Source organism: Anopheles nili, chromosome 3 (genome assembly GCF_943737925.1).
Source record: "Anopheles nili chromosome 3, idAnoNiliSN_F5_01, whole genome shotgun sequence".
Taxonomy (NCBI): domain Eukaryota; kingdom Metazoa; phylum Arthropoda; class Insecta; order Diptera; family Culicidae; genus Anopheles; species Anopheles nili.
The window spans coordinates 17,885,601-17,900,443 of NC_071292.1; the positions used below are offsets into that span (position 1 = coordinate 17,885,601).

General features: G+C 47.4%; 1 protein-coding gene across 2 annotated transcripts; it reads left to right on the forward strand.

Annotated features, from left to right (window-relative positions):
* The first annotated feature begins 312 nt into the window (after positions 1 to 312).
* LOC128722984 (putative inorganic phosphate cotransporter) lies at positions 313 to 14,841 on the forward strand. 2 transcript variants are annotated; one of them, XM_053816684.1, is made up of 5 exons: positions 313 to 472; positions 12,072 to 12,703; positions 12,775 to 13,159; positions 13,234 to 13,472; positions 14,071 to 14,841. In XM_053816684.1, the coding sequence occupies exons 1-5, from the start codon at positions 313 to 315 to the stop codon at positions 14,287 to 14,289; spliced, it is 1,635 nt and encodes a 544-aa protein (XP_053672659.1). In that variant the 3' UTR covers positions 14,290 to 14,841. The 2 variants fall into 2 exon arrangements, with proteins under 2 accessions (XP_053672659.1, XP_053672661.1); XM_053816686.1 differs by lacking the exon at positions 313 to 472 and adding an exon at positions 5,840 to 6,248.
* The last annotated feature ends 2 nt before the right edge of the window (positions 14,842 to 14,843 follow it).

Here is a 14,843-nt window from a genome sequence, read left to right on the forward strand (position 1 = left end):
ATGCGTTATCGCGCAACTAGGAAACGAGGCCGTTGGTCACTACAATGTGTGCCGCTGAAGGACGATTCGGTTCAGAACTGTCAAATGAGCTCTTCCCGGGGCGGGATGAAGCAAAGCCTAACCGTGCGTTATCAGTTAATCACACAGTCAATTTACGCCGCCAGGGCTTGGGGCTGCTTCAAGGCGCGAGCAAACGATCGCTTATTTTAAGACAAGCGAGCAGCAGCCTCCTTTCGCTCAGTAGCGAAGCACTTTCACGTCCGGATCGGTTGTCGTAATGCGCGGTTGGTGTCGGTTCGCTATTCTGTGAGAATGTTTAACGTAAATCTAGCCGGTCCCTCCGGTGAGAGGCAACCGTTGCTTGCGCGGAAGGAACTATTGCCAGCGGGGTTTGGTGGGGACAAGCCGGAAGTGGAGCACGAGGAAACGGAACCGGCATATCGCCATCCGGGTTTGGAATGGCTCTCGAGAGGTAATTGTATTCCACATTCCAGCGTAATCGTTTGAAAAGCTGATAAGCCTAGGAAACCATCCACGAGTGTGGATGGATTCTAAAACAATCACACACATGAACGGTATAATGTATTAGTATTTTTACACCTTTCTTGCTTTCCTTCGAAAGGCGACTCTCGGCCGTGGTAGATGGTTCCTTATTATCCTTATTGTCGTTAGTCAGTTCGATTAGCAATAAAAAAGAACGTCTTACTAATAGGTCAACTACAAATCGTCTCATCTCGCTATATGTCGAGGATGTTCGATGATCTTCGGTTGGTCTACTGCTTTTCTCGAGTCCTGCTCCACAGGCGCCGTTAAAGGTGGATAGCCTCCAATACGAAGAGGCAATCGACCGTTCGCAACCGGCGCCATTAACAATATGCATTATTAGTGCGTTCGTTATTGGCCGTTTGTCAACTTGACGTAGTGCACGGGCGCAACTGATTAGTATGTCGCTGTTCACCGCTCCAGGCCAGAACAGGACGCCACGCCGTCCACTGAAGCACGTTGTTTAGTGTTTATTTTTATTTGCTTCAAACACTGGCGGTCTCATTTGCATGACGAAAGCGCAGCAGCTGGTCGCTGTCACGCACGTGTCCGGTTGTGCTGAAACGCGACCCACCACTTGCAACATTGATCTGTGCTGTTGACCTAGTCGTGAAGGAAGAACAGGCGCGCTCGTGTTGCGATGTGGTCAGAATTAAACAACCCTACCGTGGGTGGCGGGTGTGGTGGCTTCCGGAAGGCATCTTCCGGTGCGTCAGACATCAAAAATCGGTTGTAGGACAAAACAAAAATCCGCCCCTCTTTTGCGAGCAGTTTTGTTGTGCGAATGTTTGCGAACGGGGAGATTGGGGGACGCACTTGAACCACATCCTATTTCTGTGAGGCCATGGTGTGTGTGTGTGTGTGTGTGTGTAGGGTTTTTTATTTCATTCTTCTCTGCCCGCACCCTCCCTCCTTTCCCTCCCCCGTACAGCTTTCGTCATTATCTGCATTTTCCCTTTTTTATTTCACTTCTCTTCTCGCAGGGCGATTGTCCCCGTGCGCCTCGTTGGTGGTATCTCTTAAGGACTCTTCAGACAAAAATCATCCTCCCGGCTACCCGGCCAAAGGATCCTCATCTGTCTGGCCCGGCGCCTCGCTCTCCATCCTTCCCCCCCCCCCCCTCTGCCTATCACCGGTAAATGGTCCCGCACATCGTGCGCTTCTAAACTTCCCGAGTCCGGGTGAATCCTCCCGAGAACCGTGCGACCCTGGTACCAACCGGGCGCGTTCATCTTTGAAGTGAAAATATCAAAGGAACACGCCCGCCACAGAGCGCCTTTGAAGTGCGTGGTGTCTTCTTGTGCGGGCAAATTAATTTCATTCCGTTTTCATTAACATCAAACGGCTTTTCGGACCCGGCCTTTTCCCCCTGGTGCGGACGGTGCGCCAGGGGACAGATTTGTTCTCTCGGCGGTGGTGGTCGGGACACGGAGAAGGAACCGGGGAAGGGTCGGTGTTTCACGTTTGTCCTATTGTTTGGTGGCACTTGTTTGGGGGGCGCTTCCATGCGCAGGAATGTCGTCTATGGACGGTGGAAAACGCTGTTCTCTCGGAAAGGAAACTTTGAAGCGATTTTGAAGACAAAACCTGCTGGCTGTTTGAAGTGGTCTTTTGGGCCACGAACGCGGGAGTCGATGCAACATTGCAGAGTTTTGGTACACATTTGTGTTTGTGTTATTGTTTGCTTTTGTTCTTTTGTTTTAAATTTATTACGATAAAAGGATATATGAAGCTGATATAAAGAGCGTGGGTTTTATTGCACAAATTTAGATCATTTTTACGTACAATTGATTGCATTTTAAATTTACTAACATAGTTATTGAAAAAACATAAAAATGTTTGCTTATGATAATTTTTTAGGTTTTTAAGCAAAAAAAATAGAAAAATATTCTTAAATGCATTTCGTTTCTTCTTCTTAATGCGTTTGCCTGTGCTTCGCCGTACATTTTTTAACCCATTGTAACCGACGGCCAATGCCAACTGTCGGATACAGTGACCCACACCATGTATCGCAAACTGCAAGGCTACTTTGATTGTAAAATTTATGTTGGTCAGCTGTTTTTTATGTTCGTCTGAGCTCGGGGTCGATGCGAATGCTAAAAATAGCCATGCTTAGCAGCCATGAAATAGGCTTTCGGAGCACGTACCTGGAAGTTGCTGCGAGGTGACTTGTTTCAACGGTCAATACTCCCTTTGCACGACTTTAGGTTTGCAGGTTGTGTGTACCGTTTTGTGTGCAATTTAATTTCGAGTTGCGACCGCTGAATATTGGATAATAATTGGGTTAGCAAATGTTTCACTTGCCTCTCGAAACGAGGAGTTGAAATTTAAGGCTCCCTACTCATCTTTTGGTGGATGCGCATGGTACGGGACATTGATTGATCATACAAACCTCGCTAGATTCGTCTACATCTTTCAGTTGACGAATCATCTTTCTGCGTTGCAACATCGACCTCACTCAGGGCTAAAAACTACCCCCTCGATAGGAGCGTTATCGCGTGGAGAAACCTGTGAAATATCCCACCAACGGAGATCTCGATCGCTTGTAGGTGACCGGGTTCTTCCTTCTTCAAGTTCGTAGCAGACTCCGTGATAAGTCCGTCCGCATCATCTCATCTCTGCTTCAACCGAGACACAAGGCTCGCCAGGCTCATTGTCTTATCTCTCGCTATCGACACATACAATAGGGAATTGTGTGTTGTTCCTGCTTCTGGTGGCGTTCCACAGCTTGCTTGGTTATGTGTCAATCCGGACGGGCTGTTTTTTCTCTATTTAAATCTTGAACTTGTACTGTCATCCCCTGATTTATGCCCTCAAAAGCGTGGAAGGACACGGTGGGTGTACGTCTTCCTTTCTTAAACAGATAGGCACCTTCTTTTGCCAATGCTATCTGGCTGCGGGCATCAGATACGCTTATCATGCGCTGTCGTTTATAATCCATTCATAAGTCTTCGAGCGCGTGCAGAGAGACCTGCTTGTGATCGAAGTTGGACACAATCGATTTTATTACGTGTTGCGATAAGGCTGCCTACTGCCCGTGATATTGGTTCGACTGGTTTCATTTGATTTCGGAATATATTAAATCCCAAAGTGGCTGCATTAATTTGCCCATTTCAGATAAACTCGGAGGTAAATTGTCGCCCTAATCTTTACTAATACTCCAAATATGATCTTTGATTGCACTCGACGATGGTTAATGACATTTGTGTGATTTTTTGCCTTAAAATCAACTCTCGAACCATCAACTGTTTAGCAAACCAACCAAAACATGTTCGGCAACGGTTGAAACTAGTTTCGTTCAGTTTTTTCCCGCCTAATCTATTCGAGCGGGGGAAAAACTTTCCGCCCACATGTTTGGGAGGCAAACAAGCAACTAGTTTCCGAGCGAGTTGAAGGATGCGCCCAGCGAATTATCATATCACAATCCCTCATGCGCCTGGCTCTTTACCAGGCATGATCTTTATTATATTATTTTAGTTTCTTTTAATTTTTTTTATATAACAACCTTTCTATCACACCGGAACGAAAAAAGCGTGGCCCCGCGTATCGACGATGTTGGTCTAATTAGGGGGTGTTTATCATTGGCACAGTGAGCCACGGAGGTGACGGTGACAATAACTCGAGCTTCCACAGCGAGGAAGCTGTAGTACACTCGACAATAGGTCAGTAGGTGTTTGTTGTAGCGTTTAAAGTGGGTTTCTGGGTGTTCCTCTTCAAAGTGGTGGCACTTTTGCTGGGATCTTCAGCAGACAATTTCCCGGAAAATGGCGTAAAACCTAAGGCCAAAGCCGGATAGTAACATTGTGTTGAGCCACACCCGCCATAAAAGGCGCACAAACCCGTCCCAAAGCTTCTCACACATCACGCGCGTTATCAATTGGCGGTTCGTAAACACTTGGCATAAAATTAATTTAGATCAAAAGGTGCTCGTTCCGGATGGCGCCCGCTATCTGGCTGCCAATGCCAACTGTTGACCGATTATTACAATTATCGATCACCGGGGGTCGTTTCTGCATGCAATTCGGGTTGTATAGGACACCCGGAGGTGGCCATCGATCTGTGAGGACATGAGCAAACCGAGCGGTGTGATTGATTTATGGGATTAGGCGCGTCGTGATAGGACGCGGAATGCAGGACTAGGAGCAGGAGATAGACCGCACGTATCGCTGCGTCGTCGGGGTTTATCAATGGCCGAATGACCTGCCATAATTGAGTTGCAGTTCTTTTCCTCTTTGCGCAAGGTCATATGATGTGCTTGTGCCTCAAAAAGCGTGTTTTCCCGCTGGGGTTTGCGGGGGAAAACACAGGGTATCGTGCAATACAAGGAATCTGTTCGGGAGATCGGAAGATCGCGGACGCCGACTGGCTGGAGATAAGTCCTGCATACGTCAGCATCAAGTAGGCGCAGGATAAGCGCTGTTGCTTACGGTTGAATGGGTCGTTTTTAAGAGGGCTTTTTTTAAGTTTGTCCACGCTCTGTGACACTTCTGTGTGTTTTGAAGTGGTTAGTTGGAAAATTTAGCACCCCGGTTTTTTTAATTGCCCAGCATTCTTAGATAATGAATGCTTTCGTGACGTTAGCAAAGTTCGACAAATGCTCACGAGAAGAAGAGGTTTTTATAATGATTTAAATTATTAGATGTATTAGAGGGCATGCTGGACATGATGTACATGAATTGAAAATTATAAAAATAATAGAAACAAAAAAGAAATAAAAAAAGCTCATTTTTTTCATCCACCAAAAATTTACATTGTAGACAAACAAGCTTTTTTATTTTGTTCAAGTGCATCGATGGCTTCATTTCACACCAAAATCGAGCCGAGAATGCTCAAACTGCATTTAAACTGGCTATTATATCGCATCGTCCCTCTGCCATTCTGGCTTGGCTCCCTCGTTTCGACGCCTGTGGTCTGAACCGGCTACGCAACCATACGCAAGAGAGTCAAACTCCTCGAAGGTGTACTACGGCCAGTTGGTGGTAGTAGCTCGATAAGCCTCCCAACTCCAACCGACAGGGCTACCCCCACTACGCCCACCCACACACACACACACACCGATAAGCACGCCAACCGCCAACCGCACCTGATACGCGATACAATGGCGGACGCTCAGGTGCGCGGACAATTATTTATGAGCGTTCCGGTCGCGCCGAGCGGTTCAATCGGTTCGCGAACGTCCCCGGTCGAACAATCGCGCCAAACGGGCAGCCTCTCGTACACCGATCGGGCGCAGGTTTTCTTTTCCTCTTCCCCCCCCCCCCCCCCCTCCATCCTCCGACCCGAGTACCGTGGAAAATTCACCCTACCAACCGGAAAACACCAAACACCCGCGCGGGTGCATGCAAGGTTTTGGGGCGATAAGTGAGCTTTGAGTCAGGGGTCTCTCGGGTCTAAGCAAGTGCATCAGCTCGTGCCGGGCGCGTGGACAAAAGAGGGCGAAAGTTTTGCTTCGATTGACCCCATTCTTGTGGTCGCCCTCTCGAGCGAGGGAAAACCGGAAGGACAGTGCGTGCGAGTGTGGTGTAGTGCGTGTTGAGGTGGACCCAAAAACGGCCAGCGAAAGTCGTGACCTGGCCCACCCTCACGTTCGGTGAACTAGCGGTCGTGTTTGCGACGATTTTCTTTACTTTTGTCACGCAACGGAAAGTGCCACGGAAAAGCCGCCATCATGTATAGTTCCGGCTGGCAGCAGCGGTTATCCAGATGTGAGTAGCACCCGAGTGGGACCTTTTCGTAGGTCAACGAAACCATGCGAAGTGAAATTGGGGATTTGTGTGTGCGTGTGTGTGTGTTTGTGTGTGGGAGGAACAGATGAAAATGAAAATGGCGCACACGGGGGTTTCTGCCAACACCGATCGGTTCGATCGGTCAATGTCATCCATCCGTGCGTGAAGGTGCAAGTGAGCAGAGCGCGAAATGCGATGCAACGAGCATAAAACGATGTCGGCAACGCGGCTCGCGGTCGCTTTGATGACCGGTTTTTTTTTCTTCTCCACCCTCTCGAAAGGGGGGGGGGGGTGCACAAATTCGCGACGATAAACCCGACCTCGACCGGGATGGCACCACACTGATGAGGTTTTTGTGTCGTTGGATGGTGCGCATTTTTGATGCTAATGCTCACATACCACACATAGCTCGTCCGATGATCGTGCGTTAGTTTTTTTTACTTTAATATAAAATGTTCCCCCTTGGGTGGTCCCCCTACATGTGGGCGTTTGGTGCAAGCATCCAATAGCACGTGATTGCACGCACGCTGCCATCCATGAGGTGTCGTGAAAATTCACCGAGATGCACATGCAACGATACGTACGCTGAAAGCTAAAATCGCGTCTTCTTATGCCCGCGTGTGGTGTCATTAAGGGGGAAAATCAGTTAAGATCGCGTGTCGAAACGGTTTGTACGCGGGCGTGACCCTTGGGCGGGTTGTACGATCACAAAATGGCCCATTTTGTTGATTAGCATTATAATTATTGCCCAGTCCACTCGATGTTGAGCTTTTTCCACCATCGCGATCGCTTGCTACATGATTAAACTTGAGCCAGTGGAATCGTACCGTACAACCCGTACACGTCGGTTGTTTGTTTTGTCAGCTGCCAGTCGGGTTTGGTGGATGAAAAACTCCCATTCAAGCAGCGCCACAAACGCGATCGATTTCCCAAACACACGTTGCAATTTGTGTACATTTTTTTTTGTTGAAGCCGCTATTTCGTCTGTTCGGTTAGTTCACATTAGCCGCTGTTAAGGTGGGTAAAAAAGAGGGCCTTTTTGTCATCGATGATCGGGCTGAGTTTGGGGGAAACGATCAAAAGGCCGCCGTGGGTGGTTGCGAGACAAAACAAAAAATAACGAAAAATGTCGTACATGAATCACGTGCATCGCGAGTGCGGTGTGTTTGTGTGGCTTTTTTTTTTTATTATTATGTGCCATTGCCTAGCTTTTTTTCCTCTACTGCGTTTGCTACTTCTGCTGCCGCTTTTTAATGGTTGTATACAATGGCATACCAAAACGGTGCCGTCATGCCATCTCAGGCCACACGGTTTGCGGTTTGATGTTTGCGATCAGTTTGGCCGGTTGATAAAGCACCTTCGCTGGTGGGTGGAATTGTTCGAGCCGGATCGAATGAAATCGAGCGATCCCATGCAAATGATCAAGTGCACTGAGTGGTCGCATTTTTCGTTTTGTTTTTGGCTTTAAAATTGAAAATTGACCATGACTAGCCGAACAAATTGGCCTAGAAATTACTTCCATGTGAAAAAGCGACGATAAGAGAGCTTTATTTTTTACTTCAATTTAGATTAGCGATTTTGAACCATTAATACATGGTTCAAATATTAATGGGCAAAACATTCGCGATAAGCTTTGATTGAATTTTCCCCACGGCTGGCTGTCGTAACAGGTGAGAGGGAAAAAATTAGCACACTTTTCTCAGCGTACTACGCGGAAAAATACAACATTTAAATGCATTACATCACAGAAGGAAGTACTCGCTACGTGTCAGATCGACAGCCAGTCGTCAATAGAGCGGGTCTATCTATCAGCCATAATTAAAAGTGTCTATCTGAGAACCGTTGATGCAACGCCTGCTGTGAGCTTGTGTGAATAATATCCCTCACCATAATCCAACCTATTGGCTACTCTGATGTGTTGTTTGATTTTTTCCACACCGTAACCAATCGCCCCGTAAAATTGGCGCTTCCGTTAGCATGAATCATCCCTTCCCAGACGGCTCTCGGGGATCACGGATGTGGAGCAGTCGATTGCACGTGCTGCAAACACAATGATCACCGATCCGAAACAAAAAAGAAAGCACACGCACGTCGATTGTTTTCCCCGAGTCGTAACTTGTCCCATTCTTCCTGCGTCTCGGTGGTACGTTTGCAGACGGTTTCACTTTCGATTTTAAACGCACAGTTTCTTGCAAAGGGACTCCATAAAGGTGGCGTTCTCCCTACGATGCGTTTCACCTGCCGGTGGCGTGTCGACAACATTCGACCCGGCGTGGGGTTTCAACCCCCCACGAACAATGGAAAATTGGGCACGAAACATGCACGATCCACTGACACAGTGGCCGGTGGTCGTTGGAGCATAAAGCGCAGTGGAACCGGCAAGTTCAGGGTCTGGCATTAGGAAACTCGTTATCATGCTGACGCCATTGCGAAGGAGCGCCTTTCTTGCGTGAAATCGCGTCTCCTGGGGCTTCGGAAGAGGAAAACGCCATTTCCGAAAATGCAACGCACCTAAGCAGGAAGCAGTAAAACGTACGAAAAATTCAACAAGGTTGCGCGCCTTTGTTTGGGGGTTTTGCAATCGACCGTCGTAGGATGGTCAAGGGTACGATAGCTGCATCGAGAGTGCTTTTCCGTTTGCCTTTTTGGGGTTTCTCGCGTGAATACCACCTCCAATCAGGCTGGAGAAAATGAGCGTGTTCCCTAATTGAGGGAATTGTCATAGATCGCAAAATAATTTTCTACGTAGCAGGTTTTGCAACGAGCACAACAATCGAAGTCAAGCACTGTCTGAGTTGATTTATGGCGACCATCTATCGGCCACCCCATCATCAACTGGGGGGGGTGTTTTGCTACCATGAAACTACGGGCATGATAACAGAAAATAGCCCGCGCTGTTTATGATCACGGTGATTTTTTTGTGCGCGTTGATTTGGGTGCAAAATCCATGCCAGAGTGAGCCAGATTAAAGGTGCTTTTCCTGTGCGAGGAAAAAGCACCAAAATGAGAACTATAAATAGATTTAATATCGATGTAAATCGCTGAAACACAATACAATACGGCCGCACGCGTTTTATACAACAATAGCGTATTGTGTGGGCTAGATTTGTTGTTGAATAATTTAGCTGCACGTAATGAAGATAATTTTAAGATAATTTCATCTAAAAGCAAAATAAAAAAAAACCAATTCAAACGTTTTCCAGTGAACTGGTAAATTCTGAACTAAAAAACAAAAATCAAAAATAGTCCAAAACGAGATATATGCAATTGAAAAATCGGAAAAATAGCTATTTGCAGCAGCAAATACAACTGTGCCACCTACGGAATGCTTCGAATTCCAGCGATAACCGATCAATCATGGCCACAGGATACATTTTTAGGGCAGGGATGGCATTCTCAAGTGGCCATCGAGGGATGATCTTCGCCTCTACAAGACTGCCTTGACCCCTCACGCCCATTACTCGAGTGGTGCCCGATAATATTTGCTCCCATTGAATCTTATCGGCGTAATGAACGTGCAAATAAGCACCACTTGAAGCGAAAGGAAACATGACACTGTATTCATGACATCGTTGTGGGTTTGTGCGCCTATGGTTTTTGTTTTTCCGCTTCATCAAACACTCTTCAGTTCCGCTTGAGTGGTCCACCATGTGCGATTTGCGATGTCCGATCCGGGTTTTGGTTGGTAATTCCCGGCTGACAACTCTATTTGCTCAAGGGCACGATCTCTTCATTCCACTGGCGGTCTCGTGATGCTCATTAAGCTGCAATGTTTGCTTCGAAATTGCGCAAAACCGAAATGATGGAATGTACGGTTTACCCTTGCCGGGGAAATACCAAAACACGAGCTTCATCGAACATTATCGCCCCGTTTTATGGATATTTGCGTCTGTTTGCGCATCGCTAGCATTGAAAGCGGTCTGGCACATTGTTTTGTTGCCCCTTTCTTCGTGCTTCGGGGGTTTTTGTTAAGCTCTCCTGTCTGACATTCTGTGCTGTGGAGTTTTATTTCGTCGCCTGGAAATCTGGAAGTGTGCCAACCATTTGTTGCTACGAACATCGCTGCTAACACGCGGCTATTAACGTTTTAATCGGTGCTGTAATTGAATTACGATGCCCGATAAGCGCGATCGGGCTGATTGACTCAACCAACTGTCTGATTAATCCCTTCTCCGGGGTTTGGTAGCGATATGGCTCGCTTCTCCGTGTAGACCACACCCGGGACAAGCCTCGGAACAGGTGGTGGAAATCTTATCTCAGATTAGAGCGCTTCTACTGTTAACAAGCACTTTAAGCCTGATACGAAGGAACCGCGCTATGGTAGGGGAGATATACCGATTCTAGTGGAATCCATGATTGATGTGGCAGTATCGCCTCCTAGGGGGGCAACCGATTCCACTGGGCATACAATGGGCACCGACACGAAGGGCTGATGGATTCCGTTTCGATTAATTTACGACCACTCTACCTCTCTGCTGGCAACAGCTGACAGGGCGAGTAGTGATTTTTTTACACGAGCCAGCTCACACAATTCCGAGCATTGCGGGAAGGGATCTGAGTTTGGGATCGTTGGAATCTTTCCAACATGTCACTTGGACTGGCGATCGCATATTAAACGGCAATTTTGCCTACACAAAAGAGCCTCCCGCGCGTGGGTTGAATCAGTTACACCGTTCAAAAAGCGAAGGGCATTTGTGCTTTCCGCAGGTTCCCATGCGTGTTTTGATTGATACGGGTTTACGGGAAGAAAAAGGCACAATCTCGCGGATCTACGGTGATCATGCGACGGTGCTTTTCCACAACGGCACAACGAGGTTCCCAACGAGGCGGTAAGGAAAATAGGAAAGGGAACGGGAAAATGCAACTTATTAACGATCGCTGATATCACGTTTCTAGACGTTTTATTGAATCACCGTTCTCAGTCCGTTCAACCTTGGCTGGGCACGAGATACAATCGCGGGCAGACTGATAGGCAGCAATCGAACCGTTTCTAGAACACGTCGCGGGGAGTTGAGATGACATTCAAGTGGCCGGGGTTTACAGCTGTTTGTTTTGGGGTTACTGGAGGAAGAGGGCTGTTAATTCCGCAAATAAAAGATGTATATGAGAGCAGCACGAAATTAGGACGTTGCGAATCGAACGCTCGGATGTTAACAAGTCTCGGTGCGTTCAACCGTGAAGGTCGTATTGACTTGTAGTAGACGCGCAGTAGAAACCCCCTTGTTTTTCACACATGATCAAACACCTGTGGAGAGGTGTTTGCCCGCTTGGAAGCAAATTAGCTTCATTTCCTTATCGGTAGCAGCAAATTAAACTAGATTGCAGTTCGATCGTATTGAGCTTCGCGTTAGACTATCGTTTAAGTTTGCCTGCGCAAATGTTTGTCTCGAATGTTAACACGCTTACGCGGAGTGGCCGCAAGTAATTAACACACCACATAATGGGAAACGAGAGTGGAATGAAGACATCATTCAAAAAACTGGCTCAAGAACAAAGAGCGCACGCGAGCTGGGAACAGGTTCCTTTTACGCACGATTGCGTGAGTGAATTTGTTGAACTAACTTTCGTCACCTACGCTGGAGATGTTGATGACAGCATCTGGCGTGTGTGAAGTAGTTGAAAATTGGCAAAACAGTCGCACGATAGTAGTACCTTTTGCGCACGCAAAATGCTTCGAAATAGTAAAGCAAACAGATTAAATAAACTCTTAAAGGTAGCTGAAGGAATGAGAATCATACACACGAAACATGAACTGTTACATCATTCTGGAGGAATACCTGTCTCATTTTCCCTTGGCATTAGTTTTCCTCATCCCACAGCGCGTGATCCTGGCGATCATGGGCTTCCTGGCGATCATGAACGCGTACACCATGCGCATCTCGCTGTCGATCGCGATCACGGAGATGGTGAACAAAACGCACGGTGGCGGAGAAGAAGACGATGGTGTTTGCCCGATCGATTCCAGTGCCAACCCGGATGACTTCACCGGAGGCGAGTTCGATTGGGACGAGGAACTACAAGGCATCATCCTGTCGTCGTTCTACTGGGGCTACGTCATCACGCACATCCCGGGCGGTATCCTGGCGGAGAAGTTCGGCGGCAAATGGACGCTCAGTTTGGGTATCCTTTCAACGGCCATCTTTACTTTGATCACGCCATGGGCGGTTGAGCTCGGTGGTTCGACTGCACTCATCGTGATCCGTGTATTGATGGGACTCGGCGAAGGAACGACTTTCCCGGCACTTAGTGCCCTTATGGCGACTTGGATCCCGGCGAAAGAGCGCAGTAAACTCGGTTCGTTGGTGTTTGGAGGCGGTCAGGTCGGTACGATTTTGGGCAATCTCCTATCAGGCGTGTTGCTGCACAACATCGATGGATGGTCGTCGGTGTTTTACTTCTTCGGTGGTATGGGCATTTTGTGGTTCGTCATTTTCGTAAGTATAAATAACAAGTGTTCGGAAGCTCGTTAGTCCGATCCTCGCCTAATGATGACTCGTCCTCTCAGAGCCTGCTGTGCTACAGTGATCCGGAATCGCATCCATTCATTAGCGAGAAGGAAAAGGCGTATCTGAAGCGTGAACTGGGAACACTGGAACGTGATCGTACACTTCCACCAACGCCCTGGCGTTATATCCTCACGAGCGTACCGATGATGGCGCTGGTATGCGCTCAAATTGGTCACGATTGGGGCTTCTTCATTATGGTCACCGATCTGCCGAAGTACATGAGCGATGTGCTGCGATTCTCCATTAAGGACAATGGTCTGTACTCCTCACTGCCGTATCTGGTCATGTGGATCGTCTCACTTTCGACTGGCGTGCTGAGTGATTGGTTGATCACTTCCGGTCGCATGACGATCACGTTTGGACGAAAGATCTTCACCACTATCGGTAAGAAAAAGCGATTTCTGGGCGCAGTTCTGGAGTGATTCCTAACGATCGCTTTTCTGCGAACTTCTCCACAGCTTCGATTGGACCTGCTTGCTTCATCGTCGGTGCATCGTACGCCGGATGCGAAAAGGCAGTGGTCGTCATGCTGTTCACCTTCGCCATGGGTCTCATGGGCACGTTCTACCCGGGCATGAAGGTGAACCCGCTTGATCTGAGCCCGAACTATGCCGGCACGTTGATGGCCATCACCAACGGCATCGGTGCCATCACCGGCATTATCGCACCGTACGTTGTCGGTGTGATGACACCCAACGTAAGTATCGTGAAGCGGAAGTTGATGGAGCTGCGGTTTCGTTGCCATTTGAGGGTCGGTTTTTGGTGTGGTCGTTGATTTAAATTGTTTCCGCCCCGGTTGGCATGAGTCAACGACATCGGTGGTTGGAGATTGGTCATAAATTTGCGTAATGTGCGATACGTTTTGGTTTGCATGTTTTGTATAAGCTTAAATTACTCATTTTGTTTTACGTCAAAGAGCTTTATTTCTTTTGCAATCCCGATATATCTTTATATCTGTCATGAAGAATCATCAAACTGTTGAACCTACTGTTTACTTAGAAATTAAACTGCTAAATCTCAAGCTATAATCGCTTATGCGAGTATTTTATGCTTACCAATGAGATGATCATTCGCCTCAACATTGTATAATAGATGCGAGCGTAGAATAACATATCAGTCGATCGATCGTTGTCAAATTAGTCAGCCATTTGTCGGCTCTTATCATAATTTCGACATAGCTTGTTTAAATAGTCAACATTTAAATATTTGTACACATTCCAAAAATTCCAACCATATCGCAAAACCTTCTTTGCTCACCTCCTGACTCATGCTTCCATTTCCGTTCCACATTTTAGCACGCCCTGGACGAATGGCGCATCGTGTTCTGGATCTCGTTTGCCATTTTCAACGTCACCAACTTGGTGTACATCCTCTGGGCGTCGGGTGAGGTGCAACCCTGGAACACACCCCATCTGATGAACAAATCCGTCGAGGCGGGCGATTCACACGACGAGCGAGACAATACGGCGTTGCCCAAGAAGAGCCTACAATCTCAAGATGCCATTAAGCAGTGAAAGGCTCAAGGTGCACGGTCCGTGGTGATGCATTCGAAGCGCGAAAACTTCCGTACCGGAAGTGCAAACAGAGCACCAAGATGCACTTACAACAGGAAAAGGATCACTGCAATGTGTTTTAGTGTATGAACAAAACCTAACAAACGCACGACACCGTGCGGTCGCCCGGATTAATAGTTAATCCGAATGTCAGGCCACGCAACTCGCTCTACTGAAACGTGTAGGTTAATCCCCCCGCCTCCCCGATGCCCCAGTACGATAAGCTGTTGTTCTGTTGAGTCTATTTATACCACTTATCAGCTAGGATACACGCTAGAATTTACGATAGGTACGAGCAAGGAACTGAAACGGGTTCAAGAGAACGTTACGATGTGAAGATCGCAGGATCAGATGCTGGAAAGTGTGTTGCCCTCAATCTACAAACGAGCGGTGTTTGCAACGTGCGGCAAGAACCGATGAGAAAGAACTGCTAGAAGTGATCAGAGGAAGATAGTTTATTTTTAAAAAAATTCTACATAAATGAACTAATAAAGTAGAAGAGTTAATTTTTAATA